The sequence below is a fragment of the Phocoena phocoena genome, chromosome 15, assembly GCF_963924675.1.
Source record: "Phocoena phocoena chromosome 15, mPhoPho1.1, whole genome shotgun sequence".
NCBI lineage: Eukaryota > Metazoa > Chordata > Mammalia > Artiodactyla > Phocoenidae > Phocoena > Phocoena phocoena.
In genome coordinates, this window is record NC_089233.1 from 19835776 (window position 1) to 19858221 (window position 22446).

General features: G+C 43.8%; 1 protein-coding gene across 1 annotated transcript in view; it reads right to left on the reverse strand.

Moving 5' to 3' along the window:
- The window catches only part of CACNG3 (calcium voltage-gated channel auxiliary subunit gamma 3), an 83845-nt gene extending 80346 nt beyond the window's left edge, over positions 1-3499 (reverse strand). Inside the window, exon 1 of the mRNA XM_065892625.1 lies at positions 2635-3499. Within this exon, the coding sequence (XP_065748697.1) occupies positions 2635-2845 (211 nt within the window). The 5' untranslated portion in view covers positions 2846-3499. The remainder of the gene's footprint in view (positions 1-2634) is intronic.
- Positions 3500-22446: the final 18947 nt, after the last annotated feature.

A 22446-nucleotide genomic window follows, 5' to 3' on the forward strand; every position in this document is an offset into this window, starting at 1 on the left:
TAAGCCCTTGAGGCCACATAGAACATTTTGAATCTTTTTTCCATATGACGGCCCCTCAGATATTTGCAGACAGCTGTCATGTCCCTTTGGAGCATTCTCTTCTTTTGTATGAAATAGCCACATTTTCTCATGACTCTTAAAAAAGTATGGATGCCCGCCCCCACCGCCCCAGTTATCCTTTAACACTTAAAGGACCAGAAAAATGAGGATGCTAAGGCTTTGGGAGACAGGACATACTGAGCAGGAGATGGCTGTACACCTTCATTCCAGCAGAGGATGGATGCTGCCTACTGCATGTGTCTTCCCATGCAGAAAGCAGAGGTTCCTGCAAATTCCTTGAACACTTGATATGTTCATTACATGAAGGAAAATCTTGGCTTCAGATTTCAGCCAGGCCTATCTAGGTGTTGAGTATATGGGTGTACACATAGCTAAAATTTTATTGTGATTCATTAAAGTTTATGCATCTTACTGTATTAATACTTCGAAATGTAAAAAAAAAAAAAATAGCTGGGCCAAATTGCATGGAGACTGCAGGAAATTTTCTCAGAAGAATTCACCTGACCAAGAACATACCTTAGATTAATCTAATTTCTTCTTGATTCAAATTCTCACTTCTCCCACTAAGCCCACAGAATACCTGGGTGGGGTTCCAATTCCTTGTACAAACTGTGGGTGTAGGAGATGATGTTGGAGAAAAGAGAAACCATCAGCTGAGAAATTCTGAGCAAGGATTCAGGAATTTCAGGCCCTAAGAGGGGAGGTCAAAATTGGTGATTAGTTTTGAATTCCCAGGTTTAGGTCAAGGGGGGCAGAAGAACTGGGAATAACTGACACTTGATCTACGTATGTGCCATTTCTGGATTGGGAGGCACCTCAGATTTTTTATGCCAACCCTGGAACCATGTAAGCATCGAAACATCCACCAAATCTCAACTTTATAAATGATGACTCAATTCTTTATTGTTAACATAGGAAAGGGAATTATGATATTTCCTTAAGGTAAATGACTTCACCATATCTGAGCACAAATAATCACAGATATTAGATTTTTGTCAATGTTTAGAAAAGAATTTCCATCACTACCTTGTATACAATGAGAGCTTTGCATAGTGCTAATTCATGACCACCTATTCCAAATTAATTATTTACCAGACTAATATACTGAGGGTTGGATGGGTAAATGTCTTAGCCAAGGTCACACAGATAGTTTGCAGCATTACCCAGGTCTTCAGACATCAAATACAGTAATCCTTGTTGCATTTAAAGTAGTCCTTTCCTACCTGGGCTTCCCACCAGTTGCAAATTTGCAATGGAAAGAGAATCAACTCTAGTAGTGCTACAGTCAGGAGAGCAGTTGTTCAGAGTGTCAGAACATGGGAGGAAGGCCAGGCAGTGATGCAACATTACACTAGCAAGTGATGTAATAGCATGATTTCCTAAGCAATTTACATAAATGCAACTTCTCAAGAAGCCCTGACGAATGCCAGCCAGTAGGAATGCAGGCATGGAGAACCAATGGCAGGCAGGGGAGGAGAGCACACAGGAAACACAGATTTCCTTGCTCATCACTATGACAAGCTTCACAGATCCCTCAGAAGCCTGAGAAAACTCCCTTCTGCCCCTCTAATCCAGGGCCTTTCCTCAGGCACATAGGCTCTAAAGAGATCTGGTTTCCTTCTCTATTTTTCTGTTTACTCCTACTGACATGCAGGCATTGCCCAATGATGCTAGGAGTGACTCCTGGTGTACTGGAAGCAAGTTTAGTAGTGAGACAGGCTACCTAAGAGCTTGACATTCTAAAATTGGTCTGTCCTCTTCATTATAATTTAGAATGAATCCTCAATTTTTTGAATGAGAAGTGGTATGCTGTGATTCTCAGAGAATCAATCTTATGCAAATGTCATAGAGATATATTTGTTGGGTTTGCAGATGCTTTAGGAAAGAAGACAGGTGGACACCAAATACCAAGACTTCAGTTTTGGTTTTTCATCCCAAATGGAGATGTATTAATAAGTGTGTGTGTGTGTGTGTGTGTGTGTGTGTGTGTGTGTGTGTTTAGAGGTTCATATGTGTTAGTCTGGAACTTGTTGGCAATGGAAGTTCATGAAAATATCTAGTTAGACCAAACTCAGAAGAAACTGATAAGACTATGTTGAGAAGGAAATAGCGCAGAGTGTGCCAGGCTAGGTCAGAATCTCTCTCTCTCTCTCTCTCTCTCTCTCTCCCCCCTCCCCCTTCCCTCCTTTTCTCTTCCTTCACCTCTCCCCCACTGAAATGCAACTTAAGCAGAGCCAAAGACCCCATCTCAAGCCAGAGATCAAAGCAAAGCAGTTCACAATATACCCAGAGATTTTAGATTTGAAGACATTTTCTCCACTGCAGAAGCTGCCTAGAGTGCCACAAAATCTCATCTCATGAAGCTTATACCAAAAACAATCAACAAGACCCAACCCTTTTATCCCACACAGGATTAGTCTTGCTTGGAACAATCTGGACGTCTGCACATTCTCGGCAATAATTTGAACTATCTCTCTTTCCCCATCACTGCCTCCATCTCCCCAACGACACATTGGAATAGCAGAATATCAGAAACTGGATTATTTAGGGCCATTGAGAGGAATTTGTAAATACCTTCTAGGCAGCAGGTCCTCCACAGCCCTGAATGGGTCATTACTTCTTCATTCTTCCTGCTGGTTTCATTATCACTTGTAGATTTAGTCCTGCACACACCTCTGGAATATAACCAGTAGTCCGTGCCCACTGCAATGGTCATTAAACTAAAAGCTGCGAAGGCTCCCACAGTAGTGATCAACATCTGGATTCCTCTGTCACACATCCTCATACTTCTTCATGGTACTCTAGATGGCTGGGGGTTGGAGAGGGAGGTTCAATGCCAGAGGGGAAAATCGCTCTGCAGCTGGGTAACCTAGGACAGGCCCTTCCAAAAATTCAGGTCTCCTTGTGTCAGCATCCACAGGGACTTTGGGAAAGCTGGGATTTCCTGTCTGGAGCTCTCTCCAGTTCCCTGGGTCGCCTATGGCCCTCGGAAGGGTGCAGGCTCCAGGAGGTTGGTCCACATCACTGCTGCCTTCTGAGGGTCCCTGGGTTCCTTTCATTCCTCAGGAGCTTGGTGAGCATGAGGGTCCGTGCAGGGCATGGCTCTGGAGCCTGGAGCTGCCAGCTCGGTTTGAGATGCGCCTGGTTCCTCACAGCCCCGGGAGACTCAAGGCAAAGAAATCCAGAGAGGTCTGTGTGTGTGTGTGTGTGTGTGCGTGCGTGCGTGTGTGTGCGAGCGCGTGTGCTGGGGGTGAGGGCGGATGGCAAAAAATAGCGCTGCTGGGAGGCGAGTCTCTGAGAAGAGTGTTCATTGCTTCCCCAGCCTCCCAGGAAAGCTCTCCGCCAGCTCCCGACACCCCCGCTCAAACTGGAGAAAAGACAGTCCCGGGGCGGGGGCCGAGAGGTTGCATTGGAGGGCAAAGGTCTGCGGTGCTGAAGGGACAGCTCCCCGCCTGTTGCCCCGCCTCCGCCTTCTTAACGCCCAGTTTTAAGCCCGTGGTGCTGAAGGGACAGCTCCTCCGCTGCGGCTGCACCCTCCGCCTTTCCAGCGCCCGGGCTAGAGACCTGGGGTACTGAAGGGTCTGTCTTCCCCCCGCCCTTCCCAGGCCAGCCAGCCTGCTCGGCTCTGCCTAGTCAACCCACGCTCCGCGCAAAGTTTCGGGAGACCAGGGCAGTCAGCGCCCCGGCTCCGTAGCGCTGCAGCACGACCCTGATCCTCCTCTCCCGCTCCCGGAAGGGTTAAGGAAAGGGGAAAGGGAAAGGAGCCCGCAGCGCACTCTGGCGCTCTCGCCGCCCCCACCCGACGTGGCATTCCCCCCCACCCCCCCACCCCCAAGGAGCCAGGCAAGTTTGCCTTTTGCTGCGGGCGCCGCTGGAGCCCATCGGGGAAGACCGAGTCTTCTTAAAGGGGCCAGCGATTCCGGGCGACGGTTCTATGGCTCACTTGGGCGGGCAAAAAGTGTTGTCATAGGCACATCTGTGGATAGTCTGTCTCAATTTGGTTCCCCAGAAAACAAACCAATATGTCTACCCTCCTTTCTCTGGAGCTCTGGTTTACACTGGAGACAACGTGCTCAGACCAGACCCGGAACTGTTCATATACATATGATCATGTATTACTAAAAGACAGAAGGAGCTAGAAGTGTGTAGACTCTCTTATATACATATTAGAGATTTGGGCCGAGGGGGTGTGAGATTGTGGTCTCTGAAAACACATATATTTTAACGACCCTACATTTTGGGGTTGGCAGTGGTGATGGATTCAAGGAGGGAGAGTCGCTGAAAATGTCAGATTCTCTTCAAAGGTCCCTGGGATGTCCATTTGTTAACATCCTTGTCTAAGTTAGACCAGGAGGCAGGTGAAGTTGGGTTTGCTTTCCTTGTTAGTCCAAAGTGCAAATGTCAGTTCATACCTGAAAGCTAGTGAGATGCTTCCTTAGAAATAGCCAATGTTGCAATGTTGCAAAGGATCAGCATTTAATTTAACTAGCTTTTTGTTACTATGTATTCTGAGCACACCTAATACACTAAGGACAGTCCACAGAATGCCCTCATTATTTTCTTTCCTTTGGCATGATGGTACAGATACCCAGAGGTCAGGTGTTTGGAATTGAGGCTGCTTGGGTTGTTCCTGCTGTCCCCGAGATGTGTTCATAACCAACTGTCATATTTGAATGTTATTTAACTGGACAAAAAAGATAATGGTGCCATCTCTGGCTCTCCATCTGAGAGCTTCTATCTAGGTGAATGAGTTAGCAGCAATGCATGGAAGAGTTCTCAAATGCAGCTCACAACTGCTTGGTGACTCTGCTACTTTTTACTTTTTTTTTTTTTTTTGGTTTGTTTTTGGTCTCAAGTTCACTTAAAGGCTTGGTTCTTGGTGTTAGATATACCTGCGCAGGCATGTGTATGTTTGAATATATAGTCATCATGTGACTGTGTTTGAATGTTTACCTGTGCCGTGTTCAATTTAGTTATGAGTTCTGAATGACTGGGAATTTGTTGTAGAAGTAAAGCAGGTATGTAAAGATATGTCTGTACCTGCTTGCAGTTTGCTGCAAGCAAACTGCAGTAAGCCTGTTTGCTGCAAATGCATAGCTGTGTGCATTTGTGGGCAGGAAATAGAAATACTGAAATTTTGCCACATAACCAAAATAGAACAGATAAACTTGGGGCCAAGACCACAGCTAGTCATATCCCAGAAGAATGATAGGAGGTAATGGTGGAAGATGTACAAGGCCTTCTGTAAGTTACTTATTGTTTTTTCTTTCCTGAAAAGAAAAATTGCTTCTCAGTAAATATCCTTTTTTTAAAAAAAAAAAAAAAGGAAAAAGCCATATGTAACATGGAGGTGAAGCTGGTCTTTCCTGAGAAGGGTTACTAAATTAGTGAAATTTTCTTTCCCCATCTCTAACTTAAATAACATGAAGTAATTAATAATGACCAAAGCAGCTGTTCCAGGATCTGTTTGTTTCTTCTCTTCTTCTGATAAGAGTGAGAAAGGTCTTTTCCCAAAACAAGATCATGTGATTGGAAAGTCAATGGGCTTTGGGCTTTGGAAGAGTGTGCTCCAATCACTCCATTCACCAGACGCACAGTAAAACAAAAGCAGCCCCCGCTCTATCTCCTTGGTCTGTAATATAAGCCCAGGTAGACAAGGTATGGTTCCCAGAAGGTCCAGAAGAAAGGAATCAGGTATCCAGGTAGACAGTGTGGGGTTGGGGAGAAGGGACAGGAACTCAGGCAGTTGAAGGGGACAGTCATGGGTCAGGATGTGAACAATTTTTCTGAAGGAGAGAAAGGGATCAACATAACAAGAATGAAACTTTATACTGAGCCTCTGGCTTGGATTGGCAGGATTATCCTTTACAACCCCTGCCCAGGGCCAAAGCTGATCACAGAGAATGGGAAGACCTGAACCTGCATCTGGAGAGAGTCAGAACACCTGACTGGAGTGGGAGTGCAGAGACAGGGAAGCCGTCAGTTAGTTCCTGATGATGCCTCCCCAGTTACTAGGGGGTGACCTCATCCTTTCATTCAATTGGATGTGTGGGTGTGTGTACATGTGTGCGTAGAATAGACGTCTAAGCCTAGATGTAATTGCTCATTTTCACCACTAGAGGGCTCTTTCACCAGATCCATAAGGGACCCAAGAGATTGAAAGCACATCTTTCCTTATAATGATGGAGCCAGGCTCTTTCTCTGTGTTTGCAGATGACCTTCTTTGATCCTACTAATGGTGCAGGAGACTGGGAGGCACTTAAGCAGTTTGAAACTGATGTTTGATTCTCTTATTAAGGCTACTTTCCACCCCTCCTCCATTGGATTCTTAGGTAGTAGAGTAGCTGGCAAGGTGGATTTGTGCTTTTTTCTGTTCATCCTCTCATAGGTCGGAACTACCCTCACGTCAGGAGTCAGTGCCCCTGAAAGTGGCTGTGTCATTTAGGAAGGAGTACCGGCAGCTGATTCAATTCAATAAATGCTCTGTGTGAGTGCCTACTATGTACAAAGCATTCTGCTTAGCAGTTTGGAGAATACACAGATATAGTTCCTACCCTCCAAGGAGCCCATTACATAGTAGGGGATATTTTGTTAGTACATTTTGGCTGTAAATAGCGGAAACTCACTGGAGCTAGTTTAAGAAATTGGGGTTTTGGTATAAGGATGTGGTGCTGTTTCAAGAAACCTTCAAGCAAAGTCCTCAGCAAGGAGCTGAAACAAGGGGAAAAAAGCCATCAGGAGTCTTGACAGTCACTCTATTTTTCATCTCTGCCTTTTTCCATATTTTTAGTTGAAAAAGATTGTTTTGCCTTCTCTACTCGTTGATCTTCAAGATGGAAGCTAGATTTTGAGGTTTTATGTCTCCTCTATCCAAGAGATCCACCCAGATTCAACTGGGCAGTTTTAGCCTCAATTTAAAATTTCCAGGGGAGACAAACTGATTGTGTCATGTGCCACTTCCTGGCCCATACTGCTGTGGTCATAGAGATAGGGTCGTGTAGTATATACATGGCTGTTGGGACCAGCCTCTGTGAGTTGAGGGAGGGAGAACAGTTCTCAAAGTAGGAGGAATGTTCGAGACATCTCAGAAGACTGCTATGAAAAGTCTATGTGATTCACTTTTGGAGCCACTCTGATGATGCCCAGGGACTCAGCAGTAAAACATGATCATGAATGAGAGACCACGTGGGAGGGCTCTGAAGAGACTGGAGTCTCTGCTAGAGGTAGAACTGGGCTGGGAACCAGCTTCACCTTTGTCTATGCTCTTCTTCCAAGGAACATAAGTTGAAAGAGAAAAACTCTTCTGCTGTAAAGTCACCCACATGCGTGTAAGTTAAGGAGATGGTGAAGACCAAGCAGACACAGACCGAGGGTGTACTGTTTGCCATCCCGTAATTCCCCCTTGACTGTGTTCTCACACAGTCTAGTTATTAGTTTTCTACTCTTAGACTCAACCTATAGAAAAAGCATTGAAAATGAAATATGGTTATAAAACATATCCTCATCTTATTCCTTAAAATTTAGCCTTACTGAATTTCTTTCAGTAACCGAAATCCCCTATTCTCCCTGTCACACCCAAATACTTGAAAGTTAGGTCCCTACTGTCTACAACAGTGATAGGAGTTGGATGGTTGAAGGAGGGGAGGAATGATAGGAATGCAACATCCCGATATTACAAAGACAACAGCCAAGAGATACTGTCTATAGTCGATGAAAGCACTAGAGGCTTGTTATTGAAAGTTACAAAGATAACCAGTAGAGGAACCATAAATATCCAACAACTGTATTTGGAGTGAAATAAGTTAAACTAAGACAGAAATGGCTAACTGAGGTAACTTTTGGGGAGAGGGGCTGGAGTGGGATGAGGAACTGCTTTTCATGACAGCCCCTTTGATCCTATTTGATTTTTTAAAAAATCTTGTGCATATATACTTTGATAAATGTTTAAAGTCAATTAAAAAATAAATGAAAACAGTAAGCAACATGCCACCTGTCCATCTTTCCAGCCACCTCCTGCCTTATCAGTATAGAAATGCCAGGCGTTTCCTATGATTCATCCATCCATTCCCTGTGCCTGGAATGCTCTCCCCTGAGATATCCTTCTCATAAGAAAACATTTATTTTGAAATAATTTTGAATTTACCCAGATGTTCTTTCTCATGATTCAATCCCTCGCTTCATTCATATCTCGGCTCAAATGTCGCCTTCTCAGAGAATCCTTCTTTAACGGCTCTAAAATAGCACCTCGGACTTCTCTCTGTCCTCTCCCTCTTCTTTGCTTTTCTCCATAGCATTTATCAATATCTGACATCATCCTATGTACATATATACCTATGTACACATGTATGTATGTGTGCCTGTGTGTTTATTGCCACCTCCCCAACTAGGGCAAGAGAATTCACATCTAAATTACAAGACATTGTTCTTGATCACTTGGAACACTCAGTCTGATGGAGAGAACAGAGATAATTGAACAAATAAGAAAAATTCTAGTAGATGCTGCTAGTATCCCATAGATGCCTGGATCCCCTTTGCTAGGTTGGTGCTAGGTATTTGCAGCACCAACCTTCCCACCCCCTCTGCCAGCCCTTGGTTGCCCCTTCTTGGGAGAATTGCTCTCAGCTGATAGGAGCTGCCTCACCCAAGGGATCCTTCCCCCAAGGGACAGCCTACCGTCAATGAGTGCTGATACAGAGATGCAAAAATCTTCCCTCTTGCCAGAGGCAGGGACAATTCTGTGGTGCAATTTATGCTCCAGAGTCCTCCATGGATCAGGCCAAGGCTTGATCTTACCTGGGACCACATCCTTATTTGACTTTGGCCCCTTCCCCTGTGGTTCTCAAACTTAAGTGTGCATCAGCGTCACTTAAAGGGCTGGTTAAACAACAGCTTACTTGTTCCATTCCCAGAGTTTCTAGGCTGGTTCTGGGAGTTTCTCACTTCTAGCAAGGTCCCTGGCAAAGCTAATGCTGCTTGCTCCTCTGGGAGGTCACAGGTGGAGACTCACTGCCCTTCGTTATGCTTGTTCCCATACTCCTTTACAGGTTTTTCCTAAAGATCACTCCTTCTAGAAGTTACATGTACCGGACTCCCTGCCTCAGGCTCTGCTTCTAGGGAATGCTACCTAAAATATCATGGAGGTCTGGTAAGTACTCGTGAGGGACAATTCATATCACTGGGGGTGATCAAGAAAGGCTTCACAGAGGAAGTTCCATTTTAACTGAACCCTTAAGGGCGAGTAGCCAAGTAAGGATGAGGGAAAACTGTGTTGCAGGCGGTTGGACCAGTACATGCAAAGCCCTGGTACGTGATGAGCTTGAGGGAATGACGGTAGCTTAGTATGGCTGGAGTGTGATGTGGGGTTAGTGTCGCAGATTTTCGTGCTTGCATATTATGTATAGATGAGATGTTTGTCCACGAATACTCTTCCAGAAAATATTCGAAGCTTATTAGATTTTGGAGGAACTATTTTGCCAAATATGACCCAAACTTGGGTAGCAACCTGTGACTATGACACCTCTAAACAGGTAAACCCCTGAAAGATTCTTGAGCCCAAGAGGAAGGCTGTTCTCCCCCAGTTCCACCTCAGATGGATCCAGGGAGAGAGATGGACAAAGAAGAATCTTCCAGAGGGCAGAGAGAAGATGATGGAAAATAATAGATAAGGGAGTTCCTCCTTGCTAGCCAGGAAACTTCTTCCATTCCCAGGGAAGAGAAATTTTGTTATTCCTGCTCAGTTGGGTTGGATAATTTCTATGAACCTGTGGATGCTCTGTGTAGCTCAGTCTCTGCATTTAAAAGAAGCTCTTAATGGTTATCTGGTTCCATCTGCCCAGTTGAATAATGGGTGTGCTGGTAGCAAGTATGTTATCTTTTAGTTTAGACCAAAATAAGACACACCCAGACCTGATGAAGAGGACTACACATTGTTCAGAAAGCTTACCCTCTCAGGGGATGTCTTGGGATTGTTTCCTTTGGGAAAAGGTGAGTGTGTTCTACGTATGGAAAGACTTTTGCTGGCAAAGGGATGGACTGTTGCAGAGGCTGCTAGTGGCTTCCCTAATGACCTTTCTGCATTTCTTTTTAACTAATAAAACTCCAGTTGTAGTTGGGGATGTTCTTTGTCTACTTGAAAGAAAATTACACCTTTCAGTTTTCCGTGAAGAGAATGGTGGCCCTGTCACAAAATTCTGACCAATAAAATGTAATTAAAAGTTGTTTTGTGGACAATAGCCAGAAGGTGCAAACAACCCAAGTGTCCGTCAACCGATGAACGGATAAACTTATGTGTTCTATACATACAATGGAATATTTTTCCGTCAGAAAAAGAAATGAGGTTTGGATACATGCGACAACATGATTGAACCTTGAAGACATTTTGCTTAGCAAAATCAGCCAGACACAAAAGGACAAATATCATATCATTCCACTTATAAGAAGTCTCTAGAATAGGTAGATTCATAGAGACAGAAAGTAGATTAGAGGTTATCAGGGGCCGAGAGGAGAGGGGGATGGAGAGTTATTGCTTAATGGTTAAGGAACTGTTTTGTGTGATGAGAAGTTTTAAAAAGAGAGAGTGGTGATGGTTACCTAACATTGTGGATGAAATTAAATTGTACCCTGAAAATGGCAAATTTTATGTTACATAAATTTTACCACAATTTTTAAAGTGGGGAAAAAAAGAGTTGTGTGTGGTGTGTAAAATCTCCTTCAACGGGGCTGGTGGTCAGACTTTGATAACCCACAGTGTGTTGCCCTTACCTTCTCTTTCTTCCTGCTAGGAACTGGAACTCTGCACCAGAGGTCAACCAGCTGACTTGTTACCATAACATGACAAGCACATTTTTAAGATAGCTGAAAATAAAATAAAATTGGAGAAGCCTGGGTCCCTACTAGCATTATGGAGCCACCATCCAAAGCCAGGATTGATTATCTCCAAAATCATTATTACATGACAAAAATAGACTCCTTAATTTATTTCCCCCCTTTTCAATTTTAGCAGTTGAAAGCGCACTTGACTCTCGACCAATGGAGGGGCTGGGGCGCCACCACTCCACTCAGTCAAAAATCCACGATTAACTTATAGTCTGCCCTCCTACACGTAGATGCAGCTCCTCTGTATCCGACGTTCTGGTTCTGCATCCGCAGATTCCACCAGCTGCAAGTCGTATAGTACTGTAGCCTTTACTATTGAAAAAAGTCGCCACGTAAGTGGAACAGTGCCGTTCAAACCCTGTTGCTCAAGAATCAATGGTAATTCCTAATTTGTACAGATGAAGAGAAGTGGAATTAGATAGTCTATTGGTCATGAAGCTTCTTTTTAAAAAATATTTTATTGAAGTATAGTTGATTTACAATGTTATGTTAATTTCTGCTGTATAGCAAAATAATTCAGTTATATATATATGTGTGTGTGTATATATACTCTTTTTCATATCCTTTTCCATTATGGTTTATCACAGGATCTTGAATATAGGTCCCTGTGCTATACAGCAGGACCTTGTTTTTTATCCAACCTGTATAGAATAGTTTGCATCTGCTAATCCCAAACTCCCAGTCCTTCCCTCTCCCACCCCCCGGCCATGAAGCTTCTAGTCAGAGCTGACAGAAACCCAACTCAAAGGGTGTACAACAAGCAAAAGCAATCAGTCAGTGCCTGTGATTTAAAAGTACAAAAGTAGATAAGCTCATGAGCAACTGGATCCAGGGCTTCCAACAATGGCATGCAGGATCTGCCTCTCCATCTCAGCCCCGACTCCATCCCACCAGCTCCATCTTCAGCCTGGCTCTCTTCTCAAGTACCAAGAACTCCTGTTCTGCATTCTACCAGTTGAGCCACCTTAGAAGAAAGAGGATATGTCTCCATCAAGAGTTACAACAAATGTCTTGGGGATGGTTTCTCATTGACCCATTTGGTTCAGACCTACCTGAGTCAATCGTGCTGGCCAGGAAATGGGATTCACTGACTTTCAGGTCTGTGCTATCATTCTGTCTCCAGACACAGAGGGAGGAAGATCAGCCTTACCATAATCCGTGTGAACTGAGAGTGGGTAAAGGGCTGATTCTTTGAGGAATTTGAGGGTGATGTTACCAGAGGAAGGAAGAAGAAAATGAGATGTTCACTGTGCACTGCAGATAGGTCGATGCCATATGCCGCAGGGCCTTTTCTCCATGCTAGATCATTCAACAAATATCTATCAAGACCCACTTGTTTACCAGGCCCTGCTGTAGGCATTGAGGATGCAGTAGTGAGCAACACAGATTCCCTGCACCTAAGGAACTTGATGAGGGAGTTACCAAACAAACAAAAAAAATGCAAGTAATGATGAATGCTGTGAAGAAAAGAAAATGAAATCAAGTAATTCGATAGGATAACAGCAGTGTTGGCAATGGAAGAAGGACTGCTTTAGGGAGCACAGTCAAGGAGGGCATTCTGAGGAGGTGATTCTGAGCTGAAAAAAGTCAAAGGCGGAGGAGGAGTTAGCCCGAAGAAGATCTAGGGAAAGTATTCCCAGCGGAAGGATCACCAAGTGCAGAAGCCTGAAATGAGAATGAATGTGTCCTTGTTGAAGGACAGAATGGATACTGTGGCAGGAGTCTCGTGAACAAGAGGAAAAATGACAGCCAAGGAGGTCAGGGCGGTAGGCTGGGGCTGGATTACATAGAGCAAGTGTGCCAGGGTAAACAGTTTGGGTATTCTTTAACAACGTGCAGCCATTGCACAAGCTATGCAGCAGGGTAACATGACCTGACCTATACTTTGGAAATTTCACTCTAGAAATAGACTCCACCGACAAGAGCGAAAAACCAGGAGCTGAATCAGGAGGCTACTGCATTTGCTTGGGCTAGAGGCATGGACGTCCTAGACTAGGGTTGTTAGGGAATATGACTTTTTTCCTGAGGGTGGTGGGGAACAGTGAGAGGTTTTAGCAGGAAGTGAAGTGATCAGATTTGTAATTTTTTAGTGGTACATCAGAGCCTTGGTTCTGCTCCTCTAATTCTGAACAGATTTGTGGGATAGAAGCTTAAATCTACGGAAACACCAAAAACTGTACTTGGGGCATGGCCGAAAGTATGGGGTTTGGAGTCAGTGAAACCTGGATTCAAGTCCTAATTGCATCACTTGCTGTGTGACCTTGAGAAAATTACCTAATCCTTCTTTGCCTCTCTTTCTTCATAAACAAAATAATAGGACCTATTTCTAAGGTCGATGGGACCTCCTTATCGTATAATGAGGATTACATATGATAATTCACACAAGTGCTTTACACGGTGCCTGACACATATGAAGTCCTCAATAAATGTCAGCTGCAGCTATAAATAAAATGATGCCAAAGAAGCCAGCTCTCTTAATGAGATTTGTTTTAATCTGCCAACTTCAGAATAACAAACAGCTGACTATTACGTGGTCCATCACTTTCCGTAGGACTTGTGCACCAGGAAATCAAAATGACCCAAGAGGCAGTTAGAGATTCAAAAGGTGTCTTTATTGAGAGATGAGATAAACACCTCAATAGTCAACTAAGAGGCTTAAAACCACTTTGGAAACCTTCCTAAATTCAGTAGAACAGGATGTGGTTTAGGGCTTTACCTGTTGGCTTGGAATGTTGGCCAAAGCCCCAAAGCTGAAAACAATAAACATGAAATATTCCCACATCCACAGGCAAAGAGCTGCCAAATGAATCCCCAGGGCTCCTGCAGTCCTCCCTCGGATAACTTCTGTCCAGATCATATGGACTGAGGATTGGAGTTCAATGAGGTGGGGAAACAGTGAGCCATGAGCCTGGGGGAGGGAGGTGCTTTGGCTCTGGGTGGCTCTTCCCCATCACGTCAAGTGAGAAGAGGTCCAGTCCACTCACTGGTGGGATGAGGGACCTACAAGAAGGGGGACTGACACCTCGCTCCCTGGCTGGTGCTTGCTGAAGTGGCCGCTCTAGGCTGGCACCTGGAACAAATGGTGGGCGGGAGCAAGCACCGAGAGGAGCACTTGAGAGAAACTAAGTGTCATCAGGTGTTTGGAGCATGCACGAACACACGAACATAGAGACTGTGTCTGGTTCCTGCCTGGAGAACCTTGAAGGCAAGAGGCTGGCTAGAGCAGCCCTCGATTATAGGGTGAGGAGAGGGGGCACCAGGAAGGCAGCCTCGACTGCCAGCGTTTGGTGTTGCAAAGATGCACACGTACAGTATCCATGTGGATACTGAGGAAATTAGCTCAAACTCTCTCCATGGGGCCATACTCACAAGGGAACAACATCTGAATGCCAGCAATGCAGAGGGCATCGGCAGCTGAAAGAGAACCACTGATGGCATCATCTAAGAGAAGTTTGACCTCTTACCCCTCTATCCACCTCACTTCCCCCTCTTCAACCCCAGAGGAGCCAGCAACAGGAGAGGAGGGGAAGCAGAGAAGGACATCCCAGTCACCTCCCCCACCTACACGGAGCCCCTCTACTCACGATTAGGCCGGGGCTGGAGAGAAGGAAAGACTTTGAATGCAAGGTTCATATTTTGATTTCAACTGAATTGGACTTTAAAAACCTTTTCATTATGAAAAATTTTCAAACATGCATAAAAGTGGGGAGGAAAGTGTAATGAATGAACGAATGCCCTTGTACCCATCACCAACTGCAAGAGTCATTGACCCATGGCCAATCCTGTTTTATCTCTATGTCCTATTAACTGCCCCTCCCCACTGATTTATTTTGAAGCAAGTCCCAGATCTGATATCATTCCTAGATTGGGCTTTTTTTTTTGCGGTACGCGGGCCTCTCACTGTTGTGGCCTCTCCCGTTGCAGAGCACAGGCTGTGGACGCACAGGCTCAGTGGCCATGGCTCACGGGCCCAGCCACTCTGCGGCATGTGGGATCTTCCCGGACCGGGGCACAAACCTGCGTCCCCTGCATTGGCAGGCGGACTCTCAACCACTGCGCCACCAGGGAAGCCCCCTGAGAAAGAGTTTTCAGAATGATTCCAGACAATGGTATAGAGGTCATCTCTTCCTAAATCCTATGTATTTATACATTTCCGGAAGAAACTTGCAAACTGGTATGCCTCACCACCTGATTTTACAATTTGCATTGCACTGAATTAAATTGTGGGCCCACATTTCAGCCAGCCATTGGTTGGAGGAGAGTAGCATCTGCCCCCTTCAATGAGGCACGCCTGCTTCATTTTACCGCAGTCTCCAGTCCTCCCTATGATCCTCCACCTGCGTCACTCCTAAGTCACCTGCCTGGTTCCAGTCGGACCTCTGGTTTAAAACAAAACAGAGACATGGAAGTATAGATTCTGATAACTCCCTTCAGTTATTTTAAACGTATGATCTCATCCATGAAACCAGCTGGGCCCACTGTCATTCTTTGACTAAGTTTTCAACTTTTCCCATGGTTTTGTATCTTACTCAGATCTTTTAATTCTCCTTTCCAAATCAATTTTTTGGCCATATATGTTTTTCTATAATATAATCTATTTCATCCAAATTTTCTAATTTATCAGTATGAGGTTATGCATAATATCTTCTGCATTTTAAATTTATTTTCCTTAACTGTAATTCTGATTTCTCTTACTCCTAATGGCACCTGTCTTTCTTCCTCTCCTTGATTAGATTAACTAAAAAAGTATTTCTTTTTTATTGATTCCCAACATCACCAAAGAGCTGCTTTTAAATTTTGTCTCATCCATATCATACTGAGTATAAATATTTTAAAGTTTCAAATATATGGATGGCAGCCCTCCATAATTGTCAGCACAGATAAGACTTTACCCCTCGTCTTTAAAAACTAAAACATACGACACAAATGAATTTATCTATGAAACAGAAACAGACTCATAGACATAGAGAACAGACTTGTGGCTGTCAAGGGGGCAGGGGTTTGGGGGAGGGATGGATTGGGAGTTTAGGACTAGCAGATGAAAACTATTATATATAGAATAGATAAACAACAAGGTCCTATTGTATAGCACAGGAAACTATGTTCAATATCCTGTGATAAACCATAATGGAAAATAATATGAAAGAGAATGTGTATATATGTGTATAACTGAATCACTCTGCTGTATAGCAGAAATTAACACAACACTGTAAATCAACTATACTTCAATAAAATAAATTTTTAAATACATAAATATATATAGCATATGTATGTAGATATGTATATACATATATATGTTTAAATATATATATTTAAATATACATATAGGAGAAAGGAGGAGCAGATAAACATTAGATGCCTGTGATCAAGTGATCAAGTTGCCTTCTTAACCAGAACTTTGTCTAGATTTTTTATTAGTTTTAATAAACTTTTAAATTACTTTATACTCTTTAATCAATCTGGAATTTACATTGATGTATAGTGAGATGAAGATTTAGTTTTGCTTTGTTAACCCCCCAATATTAATCAATTGTCCCAGTGTCACTATTGAATATTTCTTCTTTCTCCATAATCTTGGATGGCCACTTTTATTATCAGGTACATGAAAGTCAGGTACATGAAATATTGCCTCAGAGCTATCTGTGCTATTCCATTGATCTATGTTTCAATATTTATGTACTATGCTATTTTAATCTTTGAAAATTTCTCGTCCATTTTAATATCTGTAGTCAGCATGTTCCCTAATTATTCTTCACTTTCAGGTTCTTCTGGGCTATTTTGCCCATTCATTCTTCAGGTTGAATTTTAGAGTCACTTCATCAAATTCTCCCCCTTCCCATCAAAGGAACACAAATATAACAAATATAAAAGTAATTGATTGGGGATGTTTATTAGAATTATATCAAACCATATGTTTATTTAAGAAGAACTGACATTATTAACTAACAATACTTTGATTCCATTCATCTGATCTTGTTTTAAATTCCCTTGATGAACTTTTATTATTTCTTCACATACATTCTGCACACCCCTAGTTATATTTATTTCTAAGCAGGGACTGTTTTTATCCCCATTTTAGAAGTGAAGAACTCAGCCATAAAAAGAATGAAATAATGCCATTTGCAGCAACATGGATGGACCTAGAGATTATCATACTAAGTGAAGTAAGTCAGAAAGAGACAAATATCATATGATATCACTCATATATGAAATCTAAAAAACATGATACAAGTGAACTTATTTACAAAATTGAAATAGATTCACAGACATAGAAAACAAACTTAAGGTTACTTAGGGGGAATGGAAGGGAGGGATAAATTAGGAATTTAAGGTTAACAGATACACACTACTATATATAAAACAGATAAACAACAAGGACCTACTGAATAGCGTAGGGAACTGTATTCAATATCTTGTAATAACCTAAAAGGGAAAAGAATCTGAAAAAGAATAGATAGATGATAGATAGATAGTTGATAGATACATAGAGAGATGACAGATAGATAGATAGATGTCTAACTGACATATACCTGCTGTACACCTGAAACACTGTAAATCAACTATACTTCAATTAAGAAAATTAAAGAAATAAAAAAAGCGGGGGGGGGGGGGGAACAAGTGAAGAAACTGAGTGTTGCATAAGGTCACACAGCTAGTAAATGGTGGAGACTGGATTTGAATCCGGATCAGTCTGAAAGCAGAGCCTCCACCCTAAATCACTATGCTACTTTAAGATGATAAGATTTTAAGTATATTATAAAGATTATATTATACTTAAAATATATTATAATATTCTGTTATATAAAGAGTTTTAGTAATTATTTTCTAGAAGAGCATCATCTTCATCAAGATTTTCCAGTTTGCTAACAAAGAATTGTACATTGTACTTTCGCTTTTTTTTCTAATTTCTTGAGTTGGATGCTTACTTCATTTAATTTCCTTTTTCTTTTTTTTTAATGAATAGAAACCATTATGGCGACCCTCCCCTTTCCATGCCCCCTCCCCACTCTCTCTTCCCGAATTCAGAACTTCGTTCTTTGGGTCCTCTGCATACTGTCTTATCCTCCAGTGGCTGGAGTGGAGAGATGGCCACTCTGGATGGGTAATGCTCTGGTCAGGCCAAGCAGGTCAAATCTTTGATCCCAGGGGTTGGGTATTCAGTTTAGTTCAGGGTCTTATGGCTCAGCTCTGTGTCCTCAGCCAAGACTGAGTAGACTCTCCCAGTCCACCCATCTCCTCCTTGGCTTAGTCCATGGAGCAGAAATGACAATTTTTTTGTGTGTGTGTGGTACGCGGGCCTCTCACTGTTGCGGCCCCACCCGTTGCGGAGCACAGGCTCCGGACACGCAAGCTCAGCGGCCATGGCTCATGGGTCCCGCCGCCCCGCGGCATGTGGGATCCTCCCAGACCGGGGCTCGAACCCGTGTCCCCTGCATCGGCAGGCGGACCCTCAGCCACAGCGCCACCAGGGAAGCCCCAGAAATGACACTTTTAAAAAGTTAACCAGATCATGTCACTATACTGTTTTTTTTAAACTTCCAAATTTCTCATTTTTCTTAGAATAGACCCACATTCTTTACCTTGGCCAACAAGGCCATGTGTGGTCTGGCCTCCTTCCATCTTTGCCCTCATCTCTTATTTTTTCTTGTTGACTTCAAGGCTGGCCCTTTTTTGTGTTTGTTTCTTGACTGTGCCAAACGCTTCCCCTAACCCTGGCTTTCCTCTCAGTGTTTCTGCCGCCCAGGTTGCACCTCCTCCAGAATCACATGGCATAGATCTCACGTCTTGTCCCTCAAAGGCCACTTCCTCAGAGGGGACTGAGGGCAGTGCCTTAACTACTACCAGTCTCATCACTATTTTCCTTACAGCGTTGATCACAATCGGCAATGCTGTTATTTATTTCCTTGCTTGCTTGTCTGTTTTCTTATCACCTGTCTGCCACATTGGAGTGTGGGGACAGGAACCATATCTGTCTTCTTGCGACGTCTCCGGGGCCCGGCACAGTGTGTGGCACATGGTGGGAGCTCAGTGAATCAACGAAAACCCAGCCTTGCTGCACCCTAGCTGGGCGACTTTGGACAATTCCACTCCTTGAGCTCAGTTCCAAACCTGAAAGAAAGACAATACCATGGGGGTGTTTTGAGCAAAAAAAAATGAAATCATGTAGGTAAAGCCCTTCGCTCTCTGTGTGGCACATACAAAGCTCTCAAGGAGGAGTAGCACAAATCATCATCACTAACATCATCATCGTCGTCCCGATTGTTTAAATTTAAGAGCACAAGTCAGAAAGGTCGGTGGAGAGTTGCCCAGACATGATTTTGTGGGATTGGAGCCTATTCAGTTTGGAATCAAATCATACAAGTCAAGAAGCTCATTTTTTATTTTATTTTATTTTATTTTTTTGCCAAAGTCCAAGAATTGATCATTTTTTTTTTACAGGAACTAATTCACACTAACTGTACCTAATGACAATCATTTATTATTATCTCTCACTGTTCTGGGAATTGACTGAATCAGCTATGTGGTTCTCGTTCAGGGTTCTTCTCTGGTTGCAGTTAGATGGTGGCTGGAGTTGGAATCATCTCAAAGTCTTCCCCACCTGCCCATCTGGTGGTTGATGCTGGCTGTGGCCTTGGACCTCAGAAGGAACTTTCACAGGGAGCACCTCTATGTGGCCTCTGAGTGGCCTAGGCTTCCACACAGCATGGCAGCTGGGTCCCAAGAGTGAGCATCTCAGGACACGGAGCCTGGCAGAAGCTCTATAGCTCTTTCTAAGTGGAGCCTTGGAAACCACAGGCATTAATTCCATCACATTATATCCGTTAGGAGCCAGCCCAGATTCAAGAGGAAGGGAATTAGTTCCATCTCTTGATGGGAGGGATGTCAAAGAATCTGTGGACATGTTTAAGACCATCAAACTAGTCATATTGAGAGGAAACTGATGTATGGATCAGATGATTCTTTAATAATTAGCAAAAATAAATGCAGTTGTCAAAGGGCTCAGAACATTCATGTCAGCTCATCAATGCATTTTATCTCCTGGTTGGCATTTCAGTATGGTGATTAAGGTAAAGTGCTAGATTTATAGCCACCGACGTTCAAATTCTGGCTCTGTCGCCTATTAGCCTTGTGACTCTGGGCAAGTTTGTTAACCTCTCTGGGCTTCCTTCTCTGTAAAGCAAATGTGATAAAAGTAGAACATACGACAAATGCTGGTTCATGGGGAGCAGTCACTGTATGGCGATGACAACCCTAAGCCCCACCTCCTCCTCCAAGTCCTTTCCTGTTACAGACGTTCCAACCAGACGCGAGGCATGCTCCTTTCAAAAGAGTGAGCCAGCGGAGGGCACCTTGCCCACACCCGGGTCACTTCTGGCACTTGAGTTCCGCTCTCCTCACGGTTCATGCAGCTCTCAAGTGAGCCCCCCTAAAGGCTGGCTTCCCGGCTGCTAGGGTGGGTGGGCATGGCAACAGCCCCATCGCAGCCGGCGCGTGGCCAGGGACTCAGATCTGCCAGTGTGGGCGCAAACACTCCCTCCCCAGAAAAGCTGCTTGAAGGCATAGACGAGGGGAAGGGAAGGTTAAAAATAAAGAGTGGTCATGTTCGGTTTTGAAATTAAGGAGAGCCTGGACTCAAAGAGCCCTTCGACTCTCTTGCTTTGGGAGAGGCGGAGCGTTGAGGTGGGGGGCGTCATGGTGCTTAGACCCCGAATTCATAGGGACACCTTAGAATCGGTCAACCACACCTCCTGGCTCACAGCCACGGTCTTGTCTGAAACATTCATGTTTCAACTGTTTTCCGGGGCCTGGGGAAATAGTAGCACTTGTCCTTATTTTGCTTGTCCCTTACAGAGATTTTAAAATTTGAAGTTTGAATGTGTTGGCATCAGGCTTTTGCCCTCCCGGTATCCCCCAGCACTCCCTATTATCTGTGTCCAGCAAGCTCAGCTACATCAAATACTTCCCTGGCTCTGACAGACACTCAATTTTAGTTTCCATCCCACTCATTTTGGCTTTTCCTGCTCTCCCAACAACAATAAAACTTACATGTGTGATGCACATATGGTGTCCCCAGAACTGTGCTCAGTATTAATCAGTTATAACCTCAATTACTATCCTGGAAACCCTGCAAGAAAGATATTTGCCCTCTGTAGAAGGGGCAACTAAGGATCAGAGGGGTTAAGCGATTTACCCAAAGTGACATGGTGTGTAAAAATGGCAGGGCTGGTATTTGAAGCCAGGTAGTAGCAATTAGTTAGGCATTTTTTAGTTGCCAGTGACAGAAAATCCACTTCAAATTGGTTTAATTCAAGAAAAAAAATGATGGTGATCGATTGGCTCAAATAGAGTATGTCTGGGTCCTGGGGCTCAAATTCCATCTCTCAGCTCTGGTTTCTTCTATCATTTTTGGGCCAGCAATATCCTTGCAGTGGCAAGATGGCTTCTAGCCTCGCCCAGCCAACAACCTACCCTCTCACCAACCCCAGTCGAAAAGAAAGAGCTTTTCTTCCCCAGTAGTCTTTTTTTTTTTTTTTTTTTTTTTTTTTTTTTTTTTTTTAACGCCCAGGATATGATGACTCTGGTAAGAATCAAATCACACAGTCATCTCAGAACCAATCATATGGCCAAAGGTATACGATGGGTTTAGGTTACAGCTTTATGCTTGAAGACTTGGGTGGGTGAGCCCCATTCTGAACCATAGTGACTGAGAATGAGGGATGGATAGAACCGCAAGGAATATTGGCATGCTCTTTCCAGAAGGGGAAATGTCCACTACATATGCTAGCAAAGAAGTTTATTGCCTTTCTTACAGGCTTCAGAGGCACTGAGAACCTCCCATTAAGAGTGATAGGTAATACACATCTAGGGACTAGATGGATCTATGCCTATAATCTTAGCATCCAAAAGTAAGTGACCCTATAGTCTGAGCTTTTAGGAGACACCTGTTATTATCTCCCAGACTCCCATTCCCCTTTCTTTTTAAAATTATATTACCATTTTCTTTTGGGAAACCATCCATCCCCATGTGATTCCAGAGGACTCTCTTACCTCCACGTTACTCCAGGGGCAAGCATGTGACCCAGCCCTGGCAAATCTATCCCTCTAGCTAAGATAATTAAGTTATAGACGGATGGATATTCAAGCCAAGCCAGTAGAACTCAGTCTCATTTTTATTGGGACTATTAGAAAAATTAAATTCTCCTCCCACTAGTATTGCTAAGCTCTGGGGCTAGTGACTGGAGCTTCTGTGGGCCACCAAGAAAATGAAGCCATGGAGAACATTAGATGAAGTCAGAGAAGGACAGCTTTCGATATTGTGTGAGTCCCTGGACACATCTGTACCTGAAGCCAGACAGTCCAAGGCTCTTTTAAATTTTTTTTTGCGGTACACGGGCCTCTCACTGCTGTGGCCTCTCCCGTTGCAGAGCACAGGCTCCGGACGCGCAGGCTCAGTGGCCATGGCTCACGGGCCCAGCCGCTCCGCGGCATGTGGGATCTTCCCGGACCGGG